This window comes from Echiichthys vipera (assembly GCF_963691815.1).
Source record: "Echiichthys vipera genome assembly, chromosome: 11".
NCBI lineage: Eukaryota > Metazoa > Chordata > Actinopteri > Perciformes > Trachinidae > Echiichthys > Echiichthys vipera.
This window is the reverse complement of record NC_139836.1, coordinates 17,408,797-17,430,883: the sequence shown is the minus strand read 5'-3', so window position 1 is coordinate 17,430,883 and position 22,087 is coordinate 17,408,797. Positions and strand designations below refer to the sequence as shown.

The window sequence follows — 22,087 nt, the reverse complement described above, 5'->3', positions numbered from 1 at the left end:
CATAGAGGTTGATCTTATTAGATCTGGCATCAAAGGCCAGCATTGCCACAAAGTGGTGTCCCCACAAATGTTTCATAGGGGTGGCCAGATGTTACCTTGCACGGTAGATCTTTTATTGCGATATCACAAGATCACGCAAGAACTGCAGGATCAAAAGATCACACACATCATCTCGTCAGGTTTCAAGTAATGCATTTGTGTCAAAACCACCAGTGGTTCAACCAATCAGCATCCTGTGAGGAGCTACTGTCAGCTACGGGTGTGGTTTAGGTATGTGTGCTGGGCGACTGTTCTCTCAAAACAATAAGAACAGCAACGAAAGAGGTTAGTAATGTGTATATGTTGATTACGAGGTTCACTCAACACATTCACTTTTTTTGGGCTGCAGATCCATCCGGAAAAAACTTCAGTGCTGTTCTTTGCTCTTCTTTCCATGAAGAAGAAGTTCTGAAATTTCTCATTAATGTACACAGCACCCATTTTGGTAGAACACAGAACATTTTGAAAATGTATTACAGAACAAAGACTGAAATATCACATTGCCACAAGTATTCAGACCCTTTTCTCGGTATTGAGTAGAAGCACCCTTTTGAGCTAATACAGCCATGAGTCTTCTTGGAAATGATGCAACATGTTTTTCACACCTGGATTTGGGGATCCTCTGCCATTCCTCCTTGCAGATCCTCTCCAGTTCTGTCAGGTTGGATGGTGAATGTTTCAGGTCTCTCCAGAGATGCTTAATTGGGCCATTCAAGAACAGTCACAGTCACAGTTGTTCCGAACGCCACGTTCATCTTACCTTAAATTACAACCAGTCATCCTGTCCCTGCAGACGAATAACACCCCCACAGCATGATGCTGCCACCACCATGATGCTGCCACCTGTTGGGACTGTATTAGACAGGTGATGAGAGGTGCCTGGTTTTCTCCACACATACCGCTTAGAATTAAAGCCAAAAAGTTCAATCTTGGTCTCATCAGACCAGAGAATCGTATTTCTCATAGTGTGGAAGTCCTTCATGTGTCATGCACTGAGAAGAAGCTTCCGCCGGGCTACTCTGCCATAAAGCCCCGATTGGTGGAGGGCTGCAGTGATGGTTAATTTTCTAGAACTTTCTCCCATCTCCCCACTGCATCTCTGGATCTCAGCCACAGTGATCTTTGGGTTCTTCTTTACCTCTCTCTCCAAGGCTCTTCTGTGCTCAGTTTGATTGGACCGTCAGCTCAAGGAACAGTTCTAGTCATCCAAAACTTCTTCAATTTAAGGATTAGGGAGGCATCTGTGCTCTTAGGAACCTTGAGTGTTATAATTATTTTGTAACCTTGGCCTGATATGTGCCTTGCCAATATCCTGTCTCTGATCTCTTTGGGAAGTTCTTTGACCTCATGATTCTCATTTGCTCTGACATGCACTGTGAGCTGTAAGGTCTTATATATACAATGTGTGCCTTTACAAATCAAGTCGAATTAATTTAATCAGACACAGTTGGACTCCAATAAAGGTGTATAACCATCAAGGATGATCAGAAGAAATGGACAGCACCTCAGTTAAATATATGAGTGTCACAACAAAGGGTCTGAATACTTTTGGCTTTGTGATATTTCAGTTTTTTACAAAAACTTCTACAATTCTGTGTTTTTCTCTCAAAAATTAAACTATTTGTACATTAATGAGAAAAAGAATCAACTTAAATGATTTTAGCAAATGACTGAATACTTTTCATACCCACTGTACATCTGTACATACACATTAGACCATTTATTGTTCATCAAATTGGCTAGTTACAAGACAGATATAGAGCAACCAACTCATTGTCCTTCCTAACCATACTTAATCTCATATGTAATTGTTTAAAATCATGAATAGCTATCAACTATTTCCTCTTTTTTTTTTAAAGAGATGCATGCAGTTTTAAAGGGATACTCGCACTTTCACATAGTTAGGGGATTAAAAAATTGCAAAACAGCAGGCACCAAGATTCTGATTTTAGTCGAATCAAGCTCTAAGAACTCTCCATAATGCAACTCAATAACTTCTTTCATTATTCCACCTGCCTTCTTTTGTAAACGCCCCCTTCTTTCAAATCTAGTATATCTACTTTGTATCATAGTTGAGTAGTGTTTCTGTTATTGGGTTAATTTTGGAAGGCACCATACAACTGTTTTCACAGGCTGTGTAGAACTCATTTTGGGTAAACTTTCTCACACTTGCATGGATGACATGCATTTACAGGTGGCATAAGGTTTGAGTTACTCTTTTCAAAATGCCATCTGTGGGATAATAGTTGCTTTTCCCACACATTCTCAGTAGTGCGTTAGTCATGTCTCCATCTCCCACTGGTCTGGGTGGTTACAGATTTACTCATGTAGCTTTAATGCTGGCCAAGTGTCTCCTACTAGTGATGACAGGGTAACCATATCTCCCCATGCCAGCCCGGCCTGCTTTGATTTACTTCTTAGGGGTTTAGAGTATCAGGAATGCCTTAGAGCAACAACTTGGTTCCCCGAGATCAAATAAGATGAATGTGTATGCATGGGCTGGTTAAGTTGGTGACATATGTCAGTGCAAACCTTTTTATGTACAACACTGCCACCCTGTGGAAGGCGGGAAAATCACACACCATTGCCAGAAAATTTAAGTTTATGACATATTAGCAGAAAAACTCCCCACCTCAGACGTTTCTTCCCCAGTTTGTCATTACTCATGTAGAGACTCAGAAATAGGTGGTTCAAATACATTTATTAAATATAAAAGACTCTTTGCAGTGCAGTAACGATAATACAAAATATTTGGAAGATTAACAGGATTGCAGTGCTCTGGTTATCAAGGTGTACATCATAATTAAAAATGCATTTTCCTGAAATAGTTTCAAACAAGGGAAAAAGACTAAAACATACCAAATAGCTAAAATGAAATGTAGGGAATTTTGGATAAAATTAAATCAAAATACACTATGATAACATCCAAGGCATTTTATTAGTCTGCACCATAAATGCACTGCGCAACCATCGTTAACAGCACCAGTTGTAAAAGAAATTAGCAAGTTTGTTAAATCAACAAGTGCAGTCTTAATGTTTGGTGCCCAATTGCTTTTTCACAAGTTTAAGCCACAAGACAGAAAGTAAATAAAAGAAGAAGCAGAAGTGCAACATGTGACTGCTTGCACCAAATGGTTCGTAAAAATGCTTGCCTCTAAAGCCTGAAAGAAACAATAGAGGGACTTACAGAAATACTTAGACTGGTGAATGAAAAGCTGTATTTACCTCCCAAGGTATGTGTAAAAAAGAAATAGAAAAAAACTGTCGATATAAATAGGAAAATAAATACTCTCACTATGCTGTGTATAGTTTACTAGTGAACGTAGTGTGGACTTAAACTAGGTGTTGTAGCTGTGATCGTTATCTGTCGTTATCTGTCTGGTGGACGATACAGACATGTGCTAATGGGTTTTAAATCATAGGTTTTAATGCACCGTCTAGTGTTGAAACTCATGAAAGAACAAGGCTGTTGTGCAGAGCCATCAGATGAAGCATTCTTTGGTTCACTGAAATACTGATATGGAGGCCCTAAGAGGTCAAAAACACTGCTTTTCTAGGTTAAAAAGTGGTTCATGTTCATGTTCCACATTTGGCCATAAAAGTGTGTGCACATGACTGAACATGATTTTATATAAAAGTAGTATGAACTTGTTTATAAAGTATGAACCTACAAAAACAGGCAACTTCTGCTAGAGTTGGTAGGTGTATGTCTGACACAGAACTGACAAGTCAGCACTTTTCTTTTGTAGAGACATAAAGCAATGAGATGTTTACTATGCAAATGTTTATTCTAATGCTGAGTTAATTTGCATTGGACACACTTATCAGTGTGTCTACTAGATGTCCTATAGAACAAGGAGAAGAAATCAGCAGAACTGAAGAACTTCACACCTGACATTTCATGTAAACCAGTACAATAAAACTATGACCTAAAATTGCCATTACCTCTCTGATGCAGTATCACCAAAAAAAAAAAAACTGAACAATACAGTCTTCATAAAGGCAGTATTTATTCTACTGGATTATATTATTTTGTCAGGTGTTTCTATTACTTCTTCTGCACACTATAAGTATGGTTATGAGTTATGAGTCCGCTTTAACTTGTCACAACAACTGAGTAGGTGGAAGGTGTGTTTTCAATCCTTCAACAAAAGGGCAGCCACTAGATTAAGTGAAATATACTCATAACCCATGCATTAATTGATACAATTTGAAATCCCTCAAGTTAGATTTGTGGTTCTTATGTCCGTTACGCATGTACTGTATGATCATCTTAACTAAGGCAACATAACACAGTATAAAAGGCAGCTCTCTAGGTCTGGTTCTCTCTAGCTTCTTAGCTAAAAAACCTCTACCTGCATAGGGGAGGTACTGACGTGTCAAGTATGTCTGGTGGCAAGTCTTTGGTAATGTCGGCAATGTGAACAGGAACAGCATGAGGGAAATTGGGCCCTAGTATGAACCACAGACTGGTGACGAGCAGTTGTTGGGCCATTGAACCTAAAGTCAAAGTTAGAGTATTGGTAGTTACTGCACTTAAAAAATAGGGAGGAACACTGATTTATGATGGAATTTAAAAAGAAGAAAGGTCCCCAAGTTCATCACTGAAGACCCTGGTCTGAAAAATCCATACCGAGTCCTTTCATTACTGCTGTACATGACAGAGCCATTACTTGTTTTTCCTGTCGTGGACCAAAGCAGTTTCACTTCCTCCTTATTTGTGTGCCTGTGAGGTTAGGTTGTATCCCTTAAAGCTGGAATAGGTCATGTGCCGTGAAGGGCTGTGAGGGTGAAGGTTTTCATTCAAAACAAAGACTACATCCCCCACCCCTCTAGTTAATGTTGTGCTATCATTGAGCAATATTGTTCAGTTCAGTCTTTGGCTGAAATAAAAACCTTCATCATCCTTTGTGGCACATGTGTGACTATCCCTGCCTTAGAGCCTGAGTGCTGACTCTGATCCCTTCTGCTACAGTGAATATTTTTTGCCCAGAGAACCTGGTCCAGTAAGTACCGGCTCCTTTGGCTAAGTCTGTGCATCCCAGTTTCCTGCACACTACTGAGGCAGTGAGTAAATGGAGTTCAAGGCTGCCAGGGCTTCCTGTCCTTGCCTTTCTGATCGGGAATGTGTTTGTAGCGACATTTGTCCCCAAAATGGCAACCGGTGGTTCTCCAGAAGTAACACTCGTCTCCATTCACTGGGCCACGTCGTCGAGGTCTAGGCAGAGACGAAGATGACATGAATAGAGACAAAAGACATAGAGAAAGAGCATTAGATATAAGAGCAATTTACACTTCAGTCTTACTGTATGATTTCAGTGAAAGAGAGGGCTTCTTACCCAGTAGTTGCCCCTGCCTGTTGTGTGACAGGGAGACAGGTTTTAAGTGGAATGGGAAGGACCCTCTGAGTGCGACGGTCAGGATAGCGCACCACTAAACGTGTGTTTTCAATACAATAGCCCTGTGAGAGGAAGCAAAGGCACAACTCTAAGTCTGTAACAATCTTCTCTAAAAACAGGCACAAGATTCAAGGAGGGTTGCCAGTTGAGTCCTCACGTTTAGTTTCTCCATGGCCCGAGCTGCCATGTTTGCATTTTTGAAGTTGACAAAGGCACAGAATCTCTCATGCAGAACACGGATACTCTCAATCTCACCATACCTATGATGCAAAGCAAACAACTTAACAGACTAGTCAACATCCACCTTGGTTAAATATTACATGTCCATGTTTCTGTTAAAAGAGGTACACAAACAAACACAAGTGTTTGCTGGAATGTCTTTCTAATTATTTAATTAGCACATTGTGCTTATGTAAACTTGATTTCAAGTCATGAATTAGGTTAGTATCAAATATTGTACTGGACTAGGGTCATACATTTTAAAAAGGTCCCACAGGTGTTTCTCAGTTAGCTCAGTGGTCACATTCCCCACCCACAGTGATGGGCATGGGCTTCTAAAGGAAAGACAAAGAGAAAGAATGTGACTGAAACAATATAAATCACAGTTCAGATACATCATTTGTTGAAACTCTGGAGGTGTGACAACCTATAAAGACAAATAAGTGAATTAAATCCCTTTTCGCCACAAGAGAAGCTACTAACCATTTGACTGGAAAACAAACTATCACCTACCCCGGTTGCACAAATGATGGATCTTGGCTCCCAGCTGCAAAAGAAAAAAGAAAAAAAAGGATGTAGGATTTTAACATACAGTACACCCTATTATTGCTCTCCAGTGTTACAAAGGAAAAATGCGGGCCCCTTGTAGGGTTTTTTAAAAATCAAAAAACGTGTTCTTACCCCTGGCAGCATCAGAACAAGATGCCAGAACAGCCTGCACAGTTGAAAATTTCTCAAGCAGTAGGACACTTTGCATTTCTTCAAAACCAAGCTCCTGAGAAAACAATAGAGAAATAATAATAATAACCAGTAATGAAAATACAATCAAAGGGAATTCAATTTGAAACAAAAATGACTAGTTTAATAACAACATGTTGTTTCTAAAAACAGAAAGGATATCATTCACATTCAGGAAACTCCTTTGCCACTTTGTGGGATTATTTACCATTAACTGCAGCACTTTGCAGTTAAAGAGGTCATTGACAGCTTCCTCACAGTCTTTGTCGAGTTTCAGCACCTGCTCCATGGCCTTTTCTGCCTCACTGTACCGCTACAACGCACACAAAGACCCACACAAATGAGCTAGTAAAGGCTTATCTTATCACGTTATAGATATTTATTTGATTACATGCAATAACCCATGTACCCACCTTCATGCCCATGAGAGCACTGCCTTTGCGGAAGTGTCCTTTGGGCCAGTCTGGGGCCATCTGAAGGGAGCGTTCAGCATCTGCCAGGGCCTGAGGGTACTGTTCCAAGCAGTAATAGCAATAGGAACGATTCCCAAAGAACCTACAGAACGTGATTTGATGCAAAAAGAATATATCGCATGTGTTTCAAATGAATGTACTCCCTTTGTAATTAACTAGTCATGGCCGCAGACGGTGTACCTGTAATCCTTTGGATCACATTTGATGGCTTCTGTAAACATACTGACAGCTTGTGCGTACTGTCCCTCTTGCACCAGCTTTATGCCTTTTTCTGCAAGAAAGAAAAAAAACTTGTAAATTAAAAAAAAAAAAGCTTGTAAATTATTCTCTTGTGAGTCAGCAGCCCGAGGGCTCAACCGACCTCAGTGCTGCATGCGAACATATTTACACAAAGGAAATGTGCAATCAATAATTTCCTTGAAGGCTTTTGACTCTTTTTCAACAAATGACCTATTTTAAAGGCTGGTGAAAAAAATTCCTTACCCGTCAGTGACGCGCTTTTCTTGGTCATGGTGTCAGTTCCATTAGTCTGTAAGAAAAGTATTATTTTTGTCAGTTTATATTCACAGCTGTGAAACAAGAAGATTTGATTCGCCTTTTCAAATCAGATGCATTTATACTATAAACTGCTGATAAAAGAATGCATATACGGTATGTACATATATACTTTTTAACAGCAGAAAAGATAAAGGCGTTTAGAGGAGTATTTTAGTCTTATGCATCTACTTTATTTATTTACTTAAGGTCCAAGCATCATCCTACAGCTGAGATATAGCAGGTCAACACACAGAATAACTGTTGTAAAGGCTTTTGTGGTCCAGAGTCTACTTTTCCACACTTCAGACTTTGGAACTGCCAGAGGAACATTCTGCTGCCACAAGAAAAACAGTGCACAGTTATGACAGGAGCTCTTTTCATATCTTCTCATCTTACATTATCTTTTAGCATTCATTCACCTCTCTCCTGCCCTCGTTCTCCTTGTTTTCTTTGGACTTGCGACTTAATCCTTTGGGTTTGATATGGCTAGCAGCATTGGCAAAGAAGGCACTGCTCACATCCCACTCTGGCTCCTGAAGGACACGAAAACTCAGACACTGGTTTACAATCATATGCCATCCAGACCTACAAGCATGCAGGCTTTTATATCAAACACATACTATCCCAACTGATTCCCTGGCTTTAACTGGACATGTGGCAATTAAAGCGGGACCTCCCACCTCACCAGCAGGCACAGGCTTTATACAGTAATCAGTATGAGGAGTTATTCATTTCAATTCATCCCAATGCCGTTATATACAGTAGCTGTATCTTTATGAGGATTACCGTCCTGTATCTTTTCAAACTGGACCTGTAAAGCTCTTTGAGATGAAAGACTGTGACTGGACGCGCTACAGAAACATAAACTTAAATTAGCTGCAGCCGCCCGCAAGCCCCTGGACACAGTCGGAAGAAGGCCAAAGTATTGGAAACATTTATCCTTTTGTGAAACACTTTGCCGATATTGTCACTTGTTTTATTCCACTTTATCTGTGGTTTTTATCGTGTTTGTCAGAATCCCTTTCATGTCTGACACTTGAACAGAGAGATGAAGAGAAAATGGTGCTAATAGTTTAGTCTTCTATCCATTAATTCAAGAAGAAACCTGCATGTATGCAGTGGCCACTCCCGGTCTGATAACACGGTGCTGTAATTGAATCCTAACGGTCGTCAGACATTGCTGGAATTTAGGAACCTGCTCCATCACAATCTTGAAGCCGCTCTCTGGGAGAAGCCTTTAGCCTAGCATCCTCTCACAGCCTCTGGTGTCTCCTCGTTCGCGTGGCATCAGTGGGCAGTGCTGTAGCTTTGGCCTTGGTCCTCGTAGCAGGTAAATGCATGTCATCCGAAAAGAAACACCAAAGGGTGTGAGAGGAAACGTAAACATTACACCTGACCCAGGCTGCTAGGCTAAAGGCCTGCAGACCAGCTCTCCCCACTGTTTTCACAGCAAAGGTCCACTCCATAGACAATATACTGGACTACATTTTTACACAGTTTCTTGCCTCTATGAACTACTGCAACGTAGTTGGATAACAAAGTCTCTTGGCTGGAGTTAAAACCTGCATACACTGAGCTCTCCTACCTCTTCAGTGGATCTGGCTGCGGTTTTCTGATGTCCTTTGATTCCCGAAGGAGCCATGACTGGAGTGGCTACGTACTTTTCCTCCTTTTTCACGTCTTTTTGCAATCCTTGTTTCTCGTCTTCAGCACCAACTTCTGCTTCAGACTCGCTCTCATCCAGTTCAGACTCTGCACCCCCATCCTCGTCCTCGTCATCCTAATGTGTAGGGCCGCATGAACATCCCGTTATTTGAAGTAAAGGCAAATGTAGAGTGTATTCCTATGAGGAATAATGTGTTTGTTACCTGTTCAGCACTCTCATTTTGCTTAACCTGCTCCTGCTTCTTACGTTTTCGACGGCGCTGAAACAGATGGCAGTACTCAACACGTCAAAAAATGCACAACTTTACCGCTTATACATAGCATATTAGACTTGACTTAAAAGTTGAACAAACATGGTCTTTAAGGGGTCTAAGGATGTGTGTGCTGACCTTCCTCTTGGCTTTGCGTCGCTCTGCCTTCCGTCTGATTTTCTCCTCCTCACTCAGATCCTCCTCTCCATTTAATGCATCCTAAACAACGCAAATACAGTTGAACATTGCACATTGTACCTTCACCCTTGCAGTCCCAACAATGCCCTGTCAGCCTGACACCATTTGTTTACCTGTGACAAAGTGGCATCATTACTTGGGTCAATGGTTGTAACACCACAGTCCATCTGCTCCTCCTGCTGCTGGACAGGGGGGGCTGTTGGAAAATACAGATCACACATCAGCTATTAATGACCTGATTACACCATCTTTCATATTTGGGGACCAGATATGTTGTCAGTTGAAACAGCTCTTAAAATGATACAGTGAAGAATCTGCAGTGTAAGGCTTAATTTATAAGTGTAATGCATGATTTTAGAATAGATTAGAAATACTTTATTGATTCCAAGCTGTATCAGATAGTAATGTGTAGCAAGGTAGCAATTAGTTACACATGCTTTAATAACAGTGATGCTTTACAATAATGTTCCTATTTACAAGAAAACGTGTCTATTCAAACACCGGCACATCTACAAGCAGCATGAGCTTTGTAAGTGTCCTAACCGGACAATCAAAAGAAATATTGGTCATCTGGATGGAAAATGAACCACAGTGACCTCTGATAATGAAAAATACTAAACTCTAAATGACATTGGGTGGAGACTGGAAAGATGATGTAATGCTTTCTTGTAAAACAAGAGCCAGGGAAGCTCAATATGAGACAAAAATGCAATCAGTTGTTGATTCAAGTTGTTTTGTTTCTTAAGAGAGATAACTCAAACTCTTCCCCTGCCACAGGCCCAACATTCAACACAGAGCTGCCTCGGGCACTGCTGTTTGAGAACATGGTAACTTTTCACAGAAACTTGGTTAAAAACATTACACTGTAAGGAACCCCTGCCTTGAGTGTGTGTGTTTGTGTGTGTGTGTGTGTGTGTGTGTGTGTGTGTGTGTGTGTGTGTGTGTGTGTGTGTGTGTGTGTGTGTGTGTGTGTGTGTGTGTGTGTGTGTGTGTGTGTGTGTGTGTGTGTGTGTGTGTGTGTGTGTGTATACTGTATGTGTGTTGTAGGCTCAAAGGCAGCAGACAAATTAAAAGACAAATGGAAGTAAAACACTCCAAAACAAAGAGGAAACTGACACCACATAAAATCCAAAGATTTACAGAGTAGTGACAAATTCATTCTTTGTCCGTGACTCATGTTTTAACTCAGGAGGCATTGATCGGAGTGATTGCAACTCTCCTGGTGCTCAGTACTGTTTCGCTCTTTAAGCAAACTACATTTCTTGTGGGGAAAAAGAAGACGCACAGCCACCGGACTGCCTAATCCTGTCTTTACATGTATGCTTCACTAGGGCTCTAGTCAACATTTGAGATGGTGCTAATAAATGTAACAAAAGTCACTGCCTAAACTGGCTTCAGTAAAGAGTCAACCACCACGACAGGGAGGGTCTCATCATACATAGAAAGTGAAAGGAATTTCAGGTGTGCGTGTCTGGCTCGCTACTCAAATGTCCAAAAAACAACCACCACAACCAAAGTGCAGCTCCATCCCATTAGCTGAATCTGTGTTTTTGTTAAATCTTAACTATAATGGAATGTCCTCCTAACAAACAGATGATCCAAGCTCAATAGAGCTGCAACAATTAGTCGACTAAGCAATTATTTGTCAAGTCCTGCAGGTCAGCTGCAACTCTGTTCTTTTAAATCCGGTGTGAAAGCTTTTATATTTTTTACACCGCCTTTTATTTAATCAAATAGTTGTTAATTTCTTACACTGCACTGTAGTTTTTATGCTTGTATTTTATACCGGTCTTATTCTCTTTAACGACTGTTTTTAATTGCTTTTTAATATTTTATTTAAAGAACTTTGAATTACATTGTCGCTAAATATATGTGTTATAAATAAACTTGCCTTGCCAATAAATTAGTCAGCAACTTTTTTTTTTTTAACGGTTTGAGAAAAAAAGGTAAAATTTATCTGATTTAAGCTTTGGAAATGTAAAAATCCTCTAGTTTCTTTCCTCCTCCATGATAGTAAACTGAATATCTTTGAGTCATGGACAAAACAAACATTTTCTGACATTTTATAGACATCTTAATAGATAATGATACTTGCAGCCCTAAAGATCAATGGACAAAAACAACAAACGAGTCTCTGTTTCTCCCCTTCAAGGAGACTTAAATTAGCGTTGAGTTGAAAAGGGAGCTCTTTCCACAGGAATGTAATATCGTTAAACAATCACTACTCAATCAGGTGTCAGTGGTTCTAAGTGATTTTGTAAACTGACTGTGACTCATAAGTCTTAAAACAACAGGTATGGCTGTAAAGTACAACTGTTGTGGATGGAGTTGAGTCTTACAAAGTTACCATGACATGTTCAACATATTCAGTCTGCTCTCTGATGCATGTTAAACTGGCCCTTTTAATGTGTAGCCTAATAATCTCAAAATATGATATTTGAAGATTTACACATTTAATTGAAGGAAGGTTTGGAAGGATAAGCGTGAAGTAATTGTCCTTGATATGCGACTGACACCAGGTAGATGTTTGGGTTGGACATACTAGCATTAGGATAGTTTGTGAGTCATGTGACAAATATGATTTAAATGTTTGAAAGAGTAGGATCTAATAAGTGTATACTTCTGATTAGCCCACTCCTTTTCAGATATATGTATTCAAGTTGTTTATTTGTCTTTGCTTTTTGTTTAATATTCGTTGTATTATATGTATGTTCAAAATAAATCTAAATCCTATCCTTGATGCTGAGCCCCTCTGCTGTGCTGTTAACAGTAAGCCCATAAACTAACCTGCTCTACACTACATCCTGGACTTCTAGGAAACTAAACTCACATGGAGAAGCAAGAAGAGGAACAAAGTGTTGGCACATGACACATTTATGCTCAATTCAAGTCTAAATGTGGGCTACCACTGCGCAAGTTCTGGGCTTTTGCCACCTCTCTGAGGCATTGTTATCATACCAACGTGCGCCGGGGAATGCACTTCAAATCTGTATTAGTTTGGGCCTTTTGCGCACATCTCCTGCTACATAAAGTCAGAATTAGACTTGTACGGTATGTTATTACCGGCGTCGTGAACGTAGACTGTGTGTGAAAGTGTGTTTTAGATACGTTATTACAGCGATTTTATGGCACCGACTGCGCAAACTTGGAAGTGGTGCAAGGGTGTAACTGGCAAAGGGAACTTTCATTGTTTGACCATTAACTCAGTTTGAACTTCACGACAAAGACAACAGCAGCGTACTATCACAATACTACAGTTAATAAAACCGCGGGTTCGATAATATCCTATTTCATTTTCACACGCGCGTCGTTGTCGCTTTACGGGATCAAATTCACTTCTGGTTGAGTTGAGAAAGTTTGAAAAAGTGGGACGTTTTCTTACCGCTCCCGAGTCCCAACAGCCTGCATATATCTCTGGTGAATTTCATGAGTGCAACCATCCAGCATTATCGTCTCAGATATCCCACAAAAGTATTTAAAACAAATGTTTAGGTCAGTGTGGACACCTTTGCAACATTTCGGCGAACGATATCGAATCTGCGGGAATTTTTCGGTGGTTTAGTCCACTTCCTGAGCGTCAAGCGCCGACGCGGGGTCCACCCTGAGCGGCGTCTTAAAGGCACAGTACACCGTTATCGATTATTGAATGGTTCAGATTACAATGAGGGAGTCACAAACCCTCCTCACTGATTTTGAAATGATTTTAGCTTGTGCTTTTCATGTCACTGAAAAAGATGCACTGTAGCAGTTTTGCAAAGTACAGGCATTTCAAATGAATTGTTGTTTTGACTGATGGCCTTACATTTGGATCTCAATATCCTCGCTTGTATAATGTACAACTTAATGTACCACTTGTGATACTGGATGCTTATTACAAGTGACACAAATGCAAGAACAGAGCTTGTAGAAATCATGCAAAGCTGGAAAATAAGTCAGATCTTGTGACTTTGGAAGGAATCTAGTAAGTGGATATTGTGTTTTGTCAAACTATAATAGAATATAAACTATAAAACGAGGTCAATAATGAAGCTCAAAGCTAATTTTGTATTCCAGCGAGCCCAGCTCATGCAGTTATATCACTGGTCCTTGAACTAACCTTATCAGTAAAAGAAATATAAAAGTAAGGAAATTTTTTTGTCAAAGTACTGAACTTACTGAAAATCCAAAGGATATTATTTAATTAAACAGTCACCTAACATTAACTTTATTCTGGCAATAATTTGTTGTTTAATATTTATACGAAAACACTGAACAGTTTGACAGGACATTTTGACGTGTCATAGCAGTAGAAATAATAAAATGAACAATGGCTGGGTTCCAGTTAGCTTTCTCAGTTTCAGGTTCCTGATACTGGGACACTTTAATAAAAACAGAGCCATCGTCAATGTTATTAGGTACATCTGAGTATTTTATGACTAATCAAAATATCTGCTTTGCACAATTACCTCTTTGAGTTCCTCAAATGATATCCTAACACGTCACATCAATCTAATGCAACATAAAACACACCACTAACCATACATAGTTTTAGGAAAAGTAAACACATTTGATGGAATTCATTTTGATTTATTGATACACAGTTGTTCCACTGGGCTTCATTTCCATCCTTACATTAGCAGTTCATTTCATTAAAACAAGTGTCAGTTACTCAAAAACTGCATTTGTCTTCGGCATTAATGTTATCTTGGTGTATCAGTGATATTCTGCTGGCTCAGTTTTATGACTTCACACTGTAAGTGGTGTTGCAACAGGATTTAGTGTGGCAGCATTGCACTAGTGTTTAATATTAGGAGTTTTCGACTGGTGGACTTTTGACATGGACAGCCTATGAAGAGCCTGAAAGTCTATTTTACTATGTTCCTCCTGGTACCTTTCATCCCGCTGTATTATTAAATCAACCTCTTTTTTTCAGATACCCCTACAAACAATATGCTGGAGACACAGCTGATCATATAGATACTTGGAGTGAGTGTTGAAAATAAATCCTCAAATCAGACAAAAGAGAGGTTGAACACTGATGAGCAGACCACACACTGATGCTGTCACTTGTTTCTGTGACGTTTCAGGTCAGCCATGACAGTGAGCGCTGCGTTCCAGCCGGGAGAACCCATCACACCACCACCTAAAAAAGAAAAAATCAAACAAAAGAAGTGAGTCTCCTTCTGAAATCAGGAACAGTTTACTCCGCCCCATGAAGTGACTTTGTTTCTTTATCATCAGCAGCTTTCCAATCCAGAGGTCCAAAGGTACAAAAACTGTGCTCTTCTAACACCATGCAACCTGACATAAATTATTGTAGGCTACTTATACTACACAACAAACTGCCACCTTTGCATTTTCTGCTGAGGGTTCAGCATTAAAACAAACCTGGATGAGCACCACTGCCACACAAATACAGCCCTTTAATTGGTGAACGGTAGTCTGAGAGAGAAGGCAAAGGTCTTGCGAGGTAGAGCTGGTCCAGCGACATTGATCCATGGAAGATATTCTGTAAAAACGAGAGCAAACTGTCAACTTTTCTTCGGGTTTCTCGATATAAGATATTGCATTACTATAATAAAAGTAGCCTGCCATTTGTTTAATGGCAGTCAGATAAAGTTGTACACAATAAACAGAGAGTTAGTGTCACTTTACAGCTAATGTGAACTTTGATTCCTACTCATGGGTTGTGGTAAAACTGTCTGTAACCATTAACTGCTGATACAACAGGTCTATCCCTGAGCCGGCACTGAACACTGTAGAGGATGCAAATTACTTCCTCATCTTTTGGTCAGTTTTTTCTGTGTCAAGCAAATCAGCCTGGGATCAACATTTAAATTGCTGCTCAGGTCTACAATGTCTACAGTGTATGTATGTATGTATGTACCCCTCCAGTGAGCCCAAAGATCCTCTCCAGGTCAGGTGGAGCCAGGATGTCCCTGCCAACCACTGACTTTTTAAAACCAGGGGCGTATTGCTCCACCCAGTCAAACGCTGAAGAGACAGACAAACACAGGCTTTATCACGGAAACAGGTTAATCAGTATACATCTACAGAGTGTCTTGACTTTAAACACCGTTTATCCATTTTAGAATTTCAATTTTTCAAATGTAAATGTCTCATTTTGGAATAAACATGTTCCTTTCTAACGCTCATATCATAACACTCATCATATAATTAATAGTAGATATATATTAATCAGTTTAAGATAAGCTTTAAGCACAGCATGCTAGAACTGCTGGAACATTTTATGTTTCAAACCAGTGTCTGCATAGGCCTCTCTGTCCTGGTCAGTCCACTCCCTGCCTTCAATGTGGTAGGGGGTGAATTGGGTGAACAGTGACACCACGTGGCAGCCAGGGGGAGCCAGAGTAGGATCCAACACAGAGGGGATAGTCATCTCCAGCATTGGTCTACACAGGAACAGAGGGGGCATCATAGCAAAAGATGGTGGGGGGTGAAGGGTGGGTGAGTTGCTGATGAAAATTCAAGATAAAAGAATATTTTTAAAGATACATTGTTGGAAATAGACCTCATGAGGGGACAGAAAGCTATTCATTCAAGGCTAAGCGTTATCTACGAGATAAGGATATGTGAACATCCAACTCCGTGGTCGAGTCATGTTGACATAAATGGGTGGAGAAAGTATCTACTACAAGGCACATGATATTATAGTTTTAACACTCCCATATCATGCTCATATTATTGCATTTTGGATTTCACCTAGAACATGTTTACATTCTTTATTGTTCAAAAATCACACATCACCTCTCTCATACTGTTTGTCTGAATATACTGTGTGTTAATGCCTGTCTCTTATAAAAGTATCATGCATTATTATCCTAAAAATATATGTATAAACTAATACAAAAGTAATCCCTCTAAATCATCACTTTATTTATAACAGGAAGGATGATTGAAAACGACATAAGCATAAGGGGGCTCAAAATAGATTTTAAAAAACAGATAAGCTTGTCTTATTTTACACGATTCTGCAGATTGTCTGGAGCATAGTATTCAAGAGCCATTTTCCCAATCTCAACGTTTACTTGATGATTGTCAAGGACCAAATAGTTTTGGGACCTTGTGTAGTGTGAAAATTAGCTATAGTAAAGGAGACATATAAGGGCGCTTTCACACCAGCCTTATTCAGTTTGTTTGAATCGAAGTTGAGTGCGTTTCCTCATTTGCTACAGTTCGTTTGTGTAGGTGGGAATGCAGCGATCTTACTCAGGTGCACACCAAAAGTGGACCAAATAAGCCGGCCGAGACCTGGTAGAAGAGGTGTTCTCGGTCCGCTTCCAAACAAACTCTGGTGCCGTTTGTTTGTGGTGAGAACGTTATCGGACCTGGGTCTGCACTAACTGCAGAAAGCACTGGATATTTTTGGACCAACCCAGCTCCTGAAGGCAGCTACGTTATTCTAGTAATGTTTAAGCACCTCCCCTGTCACCACAACAACAACAACAACACGCCAGCATGAGTCACCACGGATAAACCTGGAGTAGTAATGCAATAACAGAGGACCAACGCCAAAATCAACCCCTGTTGTCTCTCCATTGTGACGTTACTTGTGGTGGGTGAGTTGTCTGCTGTCACTCTGTTTACATTCTCGGCTAAACAATCGGAGAGCAGATCAGGATCTATGTTATTGTGCTCATCCCAGACACATCTGACCAATGAGTAAAGTGCTTTTTTGGTCCCCAAAACATTAGTCGAAGTGCAGCTACATTTTGGCGCACTTCAGCACGTCATTAACTGATTCGGACAAGATCAAATGAATAGGTGTGAAAGAGCCCTAAGATACCCAGGTAGTTTTCCAAGTGCTGTTGTTTCTGAATACAGGCTGTGTGCACGTTGACCTGCTTGATGATAAAAAAAAAATGAGATCTCACTTTTTACAATACGGGTCCTTTAAGACATATCCAATATAATGAATTTTACAGTGCAATATACGCCTGTGATGTTTGTCTCCAGTAGAATCTCTTGCATGTATGATGTGTTGTGTGTGTTAAAGTGTTCACAGTGTGAAGATATATGCACCTTGCTGAGGGACGTCCATTCATGGCCTCTTTGTATGCAGTCTCTAGTAGGTCCACACTTTCACAGTTGAGATGAATAGAGCATTGATGGTGGGGTCCGGGTTTATCATCTGGTGTGGGACACGCTAGGAAGTTTGGTAGCTTGTCCACTGCCACTGCAAAAATAAAGCAGGTCACAACAAAGAAAAACAACATTGAATGAGTGTTTGCTCTAATATTATGTGTTATTTCTATGTACATGTGTATTTCTCTAATGTGTGTGCTTGAGTTTAAGCTTTCTAAATATTTGTATTACAATTAGGGTGTCAAGGAAGAGTGCAAGAAATATGTTGCACCTAGCTAAACTCCTTCACCATAAAGCTGAGAGACAGAAAGGAAATTCTACAGACCATCATTAAATCTAAGAAGCAATGCACTGTAAAGGATCAGTTGGGAGTAAAGACTTCCTGAGTAACAAAGCCCTACAGCTCAGGCTTTGCTGTAAGCAGGAGAGACAAATGGCACCACGCAGGAAGCTGAGGAACTGTAAACATCTTCAGTTGTGTGTGTTTTACACTGTTTCATAATACCCCAAACTTTGAACCTTTCATTAGAGTACCAAGAGCTTAGGCAGTGACCTAATCTTATACTGTAATAATATGCAGTACTCAATAGTGGACGACTAAGAGTTGATCCCTCTTGATACACTACATCTCTTTGTTCCTTATTGCCAAGTCTACCTTGCAACTTCCCACTTCTTTATGGCTTTAAAAGTGTGTATAGAAGTAATTCAAACAAAAACAGACCGATAGTCTAAGTATGACTAAATAATGCAGGGTTTCATGGCTAGAGAAAAAATGTTTGCATAGACATAAGAAATAATGTAGCAGCTAATGACATCACACTTATAAAAACAATCTGAGCCTGTCAGCAGAAAAAACAATTGGTGGACGTACATTGAAGGCGCAGAGTTGCCCCATTTGATTACATGGCAGCTCAGATTCGCAGTGGCCAGGCTGCAGCGCTCATGCTCAATACTGGACCAATTTTAAAGAAGGTTGTTGCCATGAGTCACTTACAGGATGAAAAATACCTAAATTCCCCTTTAAAAGAGAAAAAGGTTTCCAGGAGTGGTAACATTTGTATTAGTCAGAACCTTTGGATACAATTATTAATAATATATTTTATTTTCAGCAGTCAAAACACAACAACTGTGGGCTAATGAAATTATAATCTCTACAGTTAGAAGAGATTTACCATTGATCTTGGTCACAGGAGAGGTGTAGTCTATCTGATCTACGGCTTTGATGAACTCTGGAGAAAGGGCAGCCTACAATGAAAACAGGAAGCCACAATAAATAATATTATCTGATGTCATGATTACATGTGGTGTTCATTATATTACCTGCGGAGTGAGGTTCTTGAAGGTAACATATGGAGTAGCATTTGATAAAACTACTTTACTGTGGATCTCTGTGCCATCCTTTAGCACCACTCCATTGGCAGCACCATCTGAACCAACCAGGACCTGTCCTACATCCTGCCAAGGACACATGTTGTATTGTGCATAATGACCACAATTTCCACAAAATAAATCAGCACGATTAATCAAAACCATATTACCTTCTCAGTGAAAATGTCTACACCACGGGATCGAGCAGAGCTGGCAATAGCTTGAGACACGCCTCCCATACCTCCTTCCACATAACCCCATGCTCCTTTCTCCTTCTCCAACTCTCCCATCACGTGGTGCAGGAGCACATATCTTCAGAGTAAAGTCAGTTTTTAATTCAATGCAGTTGCACCTGTAGTTATGTAGCTAATGTGCAACAGGCTGTCCTAAAATGTGCCTCACCCACTACCAGGATTACTTGGACTGTTCATGGCTCCTATTACAGCATCAGTAGCCAGTGTTGCTTTCAGTGGCTCCGACTCAAACCACTGATTGAGGATCTAAGTCACAAAAAATGAGTTAGTCACAATTTAGTCAACAAAAAACAACTTTTAATACAAAACCAAGTGTCAGGGATAACAAACCTTCATTATTGGCGCGGTTACAATCTCATAAAAGTCTGGAATGTTGCTACCCAGTTTTAGACCTTTAAATACAAAAACATCACATCATGACTCGGTTACCACAAAGCAAAGTGAGTACATCGTCAATTATTTTTTGTTTAGTTTGTTTCTGATGCGCGTATCAGACAACACACCGCATTTGACAATAGGCATCAGTGTTTTAGCTGCAGCCAGCCTCGTCCTCAGTGATCCAGCTGTAACACCTGGAATGTCCACAGGAGGAGCATCCAGGAGAGGATGGATAGCTGCTGCTAGCTTCTCGAGGTGTGTCATAAAATCTGGATAGGCCTGGGTACATGTCATAGAAAGGGTGATGATGAGGTTAAGCTTAGGGATTTATACTAGAGAAAAAAAGGTTGAGAGACAAGTGAAAAACTTTTTCAGTTCATGTGACTGTGACAAGCTTAAATACATCTGCAACCATACTGTCAACCATTTAATACCATACTGTCAACCATTTACTACGGCTATAACGCTTAAATCACCTTAGCATCCTTCTGTGAGAACTTCCCGATCTCCATTTGGTTCATAGCCAGATCAGAGCCCAGGGTGAGAGACCTCGGTGGGGCACCATTCACCCCCTCCTCCAACATGGGGGTGAAAGCATGGGGGTCCCTCATATAAACCTTCAGCCCATGTTTCTGAAGATATTTGCACAAAAAAATGAAATAAACTTCCCAAAATGATCTGAATTGATATATTTTACAACGTTGGCATGTTCACCTTGAGCTCCAAGTCTGCGTAGATGTGGGGTCTTAATAAACTGAGCAAATAGGAACACCTGGAGAAGTGGAAACCTGCACATGAGAGTATTGTTACTCTAACAAGGACAAATAAAATACATTTCTTTTAAGCATGACTTGATATAACACATTAACACAATGTATTACCAGTCATAAATTGTAAAAACACAACTTTCATTCATAGCACATACGCTTGCATTCTACACATATGAAACCCCCTCCACACCTGAAGGGTTAGTTTACCCAAATTACTGAAAACTGGTATTTCTTGACTTCTGATGGTACCTGAGCATGCAGTGTCCGTGTGTGTGTGTGTGTGTGTGTGTGTGTGTGTGTGTGTGTGTGTGTGTGTGTGTGTGTGTGTGTGTGTGTGTGTGTGTGTGTGTGTCAACCCACAGAGCATGCTGTCAACAGTCTCCAAATTGACTATATGTTAATTAGAAAGTAGTTCCAGTATACAGTGCCTGTACATTAAGATACAACTAGGGGTAAGCAATATATGGTTGTTGTTTTTTTGTTGTTGTTGTTGTTTGCAGTCACATTTGGGTGAACCAACTCTTATGACCTGGGTCAAAGCAGCATTGTATTCTAGCCAGAGGCCACTCTACCAGGAAAGATCTCCTCTGAAACAGCTGCTCCTCCCAGAACATGTCTGCGCTCCAGCACTGCTGTCTTCAGTCCTCCCTTCTGAAGATAGGCAGCCTACACACGCGCGCACACACACACACACACAGACACACACACACACACACACACACACACACCTTTACCCTGTTGTTGTGGATCATTTGATGTAATACAGCATCCTGTGGGTGTGCATTAACTCACTGCCACCAGTCCATTGTGTCCTGCAAAGAAATATAACATGTTAAGACAGTTTTCCTAAAATTGCAAATTCCCACATAAATCACCCAAAATTCGAAACATGATTGACAGCTGTTCACATTTAAGCTTCAATAAAATTGCTGGGCACTTTATGCAAGCTTCTATCAGGTGCTCGTTACACACTGAGTCCAAAGTTGAACAGTTCAGATGAAACTGTTAACTGCAAAACTGTTACATATATAGGACCGAGCCAAACCCCAACTCTCTAAAGAATAAAACACATTCGGACTAATTACTTCTGCAAACTTATCTTAAACTTCGTATCAATGTTGCAATGTGGCGCGTGCTATTATTGTTATACAGTAGCATCGCTCCTGTGTTTTCTGCACTTTCTTCTTTTTTTTTTCTGGTTTACCAACAGTCCTCGGATCTCACCTCCTCCGATGACCAGTGCGTCATACTGGGATTTTAAAGCGGTGTGACTGGATGTGGATCTCGTCACTGTCCCCACGATGGTCACAGCCCTCCGTCCTCGATCAGTCCACACCGCTGCAGCCATGGTAGTGCAGTTTGAGGCAGGCTCTCACTTCTGTCTTTCCCCTTTTCTCCTGGAGCTGCGTTAAGTAGATCCGGTCTCCGCCTGTTATTATCCAGATGTCCACTTGGTGGCACGGTTGTTCCATTCAATCCCGCTCCAAAGACACGTGTTATGACTTTTCCATACACAGCTCATAATTCAAGATTCAAGATTCAAGATTCAAGAAGCTTTATTTACCCCGAGGGAAATTATTGTGCAACAGTTTCAATTCAAAGGTGGGAAAGGGTCAGAGTAACAATAAGCATAAAAACATAATCAAATCAAAATAAAGCTAACGTAAAATTAATCAAGCAATTAACTAAGTTTGACAGAGTGCAACAGACATC

General features: G+C 40.3%; 2 protein-coding genes across 2 annotated transcripts; both read right to left on the bottom strand.

Moving 5' to 3' along the window:
* Positions 1 to 2,723: 2,723 nt before the first annotated feature.
* On the bottom strand, positions 2,724 to 13,062 carry LOC310953835 (uncharacterized protein). The gene is made up of 16 exons (XM_083923066.1): positions 12,902 to 13,062; positions 9,633 to 9,715; positions 9,460 to 9,540; positions 9,274 to 9,330; positions 8,991 to 9,185; positions 7,825 to 7,938; positions 7,352 to 7,397; positions 7,049 to 7,139; positions 6,809 to 6,950; positions 6,604 to 6,708; positions 6,339 to 6,432; positions 6,171 to 6,204; positions 5,915 to 5,992; positions 5,596 to 5,698; positions 5,379 to 5,500; positions 2,724 to 5,257 (listed from the first exon to the last, which is right to left on the bottom strand). Exons 1-16 carry the CDS (start codon positions 12,957 to 12,959, stop codon positions 5,122 to 5,124), a joined length of 1,539 nt encoding a protein of 512 aa, XP_083779192.1. The 5' UTR covers positions 12,960 to 13,062; the 3' UTR covers positions 2,724 to 5,121.
* A 1,152-nt stretch (positions 13,063 to 14,214) lies between these two features.
* On the bottom strand, positions 14,215 to 21,722 carry pyroxd2 (pyridine nucleotide-disulphide oxidoreductase domain 2; the record flags this gene model as incomplete). The annotated part of the gene is made up of 16 exons (XM_083923065.1): positions 14,215 to 14,641; positions 14,887 to 15,007; positions 15,386 to 15,492; positions 15,760 to 15,911; positions 17,542 to 17,695; positions 18,777 to 18,849; positions 18,925 to 19,059; positions 19,143 to 19,284; positions 19,375 to 19,472; positions 19,557 to 19,618; positions 19,730 to 19,883; positions 20,081 to 20,236; positions 20,319 to 20,392; positions 20,947 to 21,040; positions 21,167 to 21,186; positions 21,599 to 21,722. 16 exons carry the CDS (start codon positions 21,720 to 21,722, stop codon positions 14,562 to 14,564), a joined length of 1,746 nt encoding a protein of 581 aa, XP_083779191.1. The 3' UTR covers positions 14,215 to 14,561.
* Positions 21,723 to 22,087: the final 365 nt, after the last annotated feature.

Excerpts from the sequence above, each read along its gene's own strand:
- LOC310953835 (XM_083923066.1), bottom strand. The coding sequence starts at position 12,959 with ATGGTTGCACTCATGAAATTCACCAGAGATATATGCAGGCTGTTGGGA. Across the intron at positions 7,140-7,351 it reads GAAAAGCGCGTCACTGACGG|AAAAAGGCATAAAGCTGGTG; the intron begins GTAAGGAATTTT and ends TCTTTCTTGCAG. Across the intron at positions 5,258-5,378 it reads CAGGCAGGGGCAACTACTGG|ACCTCGACGACGTGGCCCAG; the intron begins GTAAGAAGCCCT and ends GTCTCTGCCTAG.